The sequence below is a fragment of the Chrysochloris asiatica genome, unplaced genomic scaffold, assembly GCF_000296735.1.
Source record: "Chrysochloris asiatica unplaced genomic scaffold, ChrAsi1.0 scaffold00001, whole genome shotgun sequence".
NCBI classification, from domain to species: Eukaryota; Metazoa; Chordata; class Mammalia; order Afrosoricida; family Chrysochloridae; genus Chrysochloris; species Chrysochloris asiatica.
Window position 1 is genome coordinate 15,973,780 of NW_006408519.1, and position 2,177 is coordinate 15,975,956.

Sequence of the window (2,177 nt, forward strand, 5' to 3'; positions counted from 1 at the left end):
GAGTGGCTGGGAGTTTTGAACCGCTGACCTTAAGGTTCGCAGCCCAATTCGTAACCACTACACTACCAGAGCTCCTTGAACTAGTCATTTTACTAGTCATTGTACTAGTCATTTTAAAATAATGATACAGCATTTGTAGTAAAGCATCAATAGAAAATCTAGCTACTGAAGTTCTACATTTTATTTTACCAGGACTTCATTTTTATACTATTTTACAAAGTTATTTTTTAAATTTTAATTAAAAATTAACAAAATAATCAATGGAATAAACAACTGAAAACATTACCTAAAATCTGATCCACTTCTCTTCCCATTTTCTGGTTCTCCTGGGTCTGGGCACAAATTGGAAGCTGTTTTAATACCTCCCTCATTTACTGTAAAATAGAGAGGAAAAAAAGAGAAAAATAAAAACAAAGGATTAGAAAGTCAAGGATTATATTAGTTTATAATTTTTCATAAAGCATATTCTTATACATTCTAAAAATCATTTTGGCTCAAGTGCAAAAATTTAAAATATAATTTTATGATGTAATAACTAAAGATTAGATATTTTTCTGTTTATAAAGCTGTAAGGAAATAAATTTAATGCTGATATCCAATGATATTAACATTATACTCTTCTGGATATAACACATTGACAGTTTATATTTCATCTTTAATTGCTATCTAACTGCAAACATTCTGCAAAGGACATCCCCAATTTTTCACTGCCGTGGTTTCTAATAATTAACAGCTGTAAAAAGTCTCTGCCTGTGATAACAGAATCATATAAGTCACTGTCATTTTTAAAGTTGCAAAAAACCTTAAGACCTTATGGAAAAATTGTTAGTTGTTAGCACTCTGTATAGGTAACAGAGCAATTTGGTTTACTGATGGTAAATTAAAACAAAGGTGCAAATTACCACTAATGCATGCCATTAAATGACTATATAATGCAGAAAACCGAAAGCATGTCTTGACCTCTTAGCAATTTTCATAACTATGTTTTACTTTGTCATTGTTCATGTTTCCAGCAGTCTTAGCAGTGGTGGTGTTGGTGGTGTGCCACTGAGTGGTTTCTTACTCATAGGAATCCTGTAATAGGGTTTCTGAGGATGTAAATCTTTACAGGAGCAGAAAGCCTCATCTTTCTCACAAGGAGCAACTGGTAGATTCAAACTACTGACCTTGTGGCTAGAAGCCCAGTTTGTAATCCATTGGGCTACTTTGTTGTTGTTGTGAAGTGCCGTCGAGTCGGTAGAGTGCCCAATAAATGAAAGCATTATTAATTTTATCACTTAATGTGATTACACTAGATAAATGCATTCCCGACAGATTTTTTTTAATAGCAAGATTAAGAAAGCAGATAATTCTGAAATATTTGAGTCATGTTGTTTAATAAATTCAATCTTATTGGAAACTGAAGAATAACTTCTATTGTTTAGCTCTATTTAAGAATACAAAAGTGCCTGAATAGAGGCTCCAGAGAGGAAGCACACAAAACCTTGTCATGGTTTTCAGGTCACACAATTCTTTACAAACATCTGAGAGGCTTTACTGAGTAAAGATACCTAATGTCACCCCCCAATACATTTTAATACAATCAGTGTAAGAAGCTCTGGGGTATGAAGAATGTATGTGTTTGTATATTTACCTTTAAGGTGATTGTAATGTAAAGTAATGTTGATTTCAGTCTCTAGATTTCAGCATCTGTTAGTGGACATTGCTTGAGTTCAAAAGGACTCTTTTGAGCATAGATATAACTACCATATAATGGTTTAATGTTGGGGTTGTTAAGTGCCATTTGGTTGGTTCCCACCCATAGCAACCCTGTATGGGGTTTCCAAGGAGCAGACTTTGTGGTGCAAACTGGCCTTGCAATTCTGCCCATTAACCCACAACACCACACCAGAGGACTCCGATGGTTTACTAGTTGTGGCCATTATCTGATTGTTGTGGTTGTTATTGTTAGGTGCCATCAAGTTGGTACTGACTTCTATTGACCCTATGTACAACAGAACAAAACACTGCTTGGTCCTGGCCAACCTCACAATTGTTGCCATGCTTGAGCCCATTGATGCGACCCCTTGGCCAATCCATCTCACCGGGGACTTCCTCTTTTTCTCTGACCCTCCACCTCCAGTGACTATCCTTCTCCAGTGACTAGCCCCTACTGACAATATGTCTGAAGTATGATA

General features: G+C 35.6%; 1 protein-coding gene across 2 annotated transcripts in view; it reads right to left on the minus strand.

The window, feature by feature from the left end:
- Nucleotides 1-2,177, minus strand: part of CSMD3 (CUB and Sushi multiple domains 3) — a 1,928,297-nt gene that overhangs the window by 1,151,346 nt on the left and 774,774 nt on the right. For both annotated transcript variants that reach the window (XM_006830658.1, XM_006830657.1), the window contains one exon: nucleotides 287-374. In XM_006830658.1, coding sequence (XP_006830721.1) covers nucleotides 287-374 — 88 coding nt within the window. The remainder of the gene's footprint in view (nucleotides 1-286; nucleotides 375-2,177) is intronic.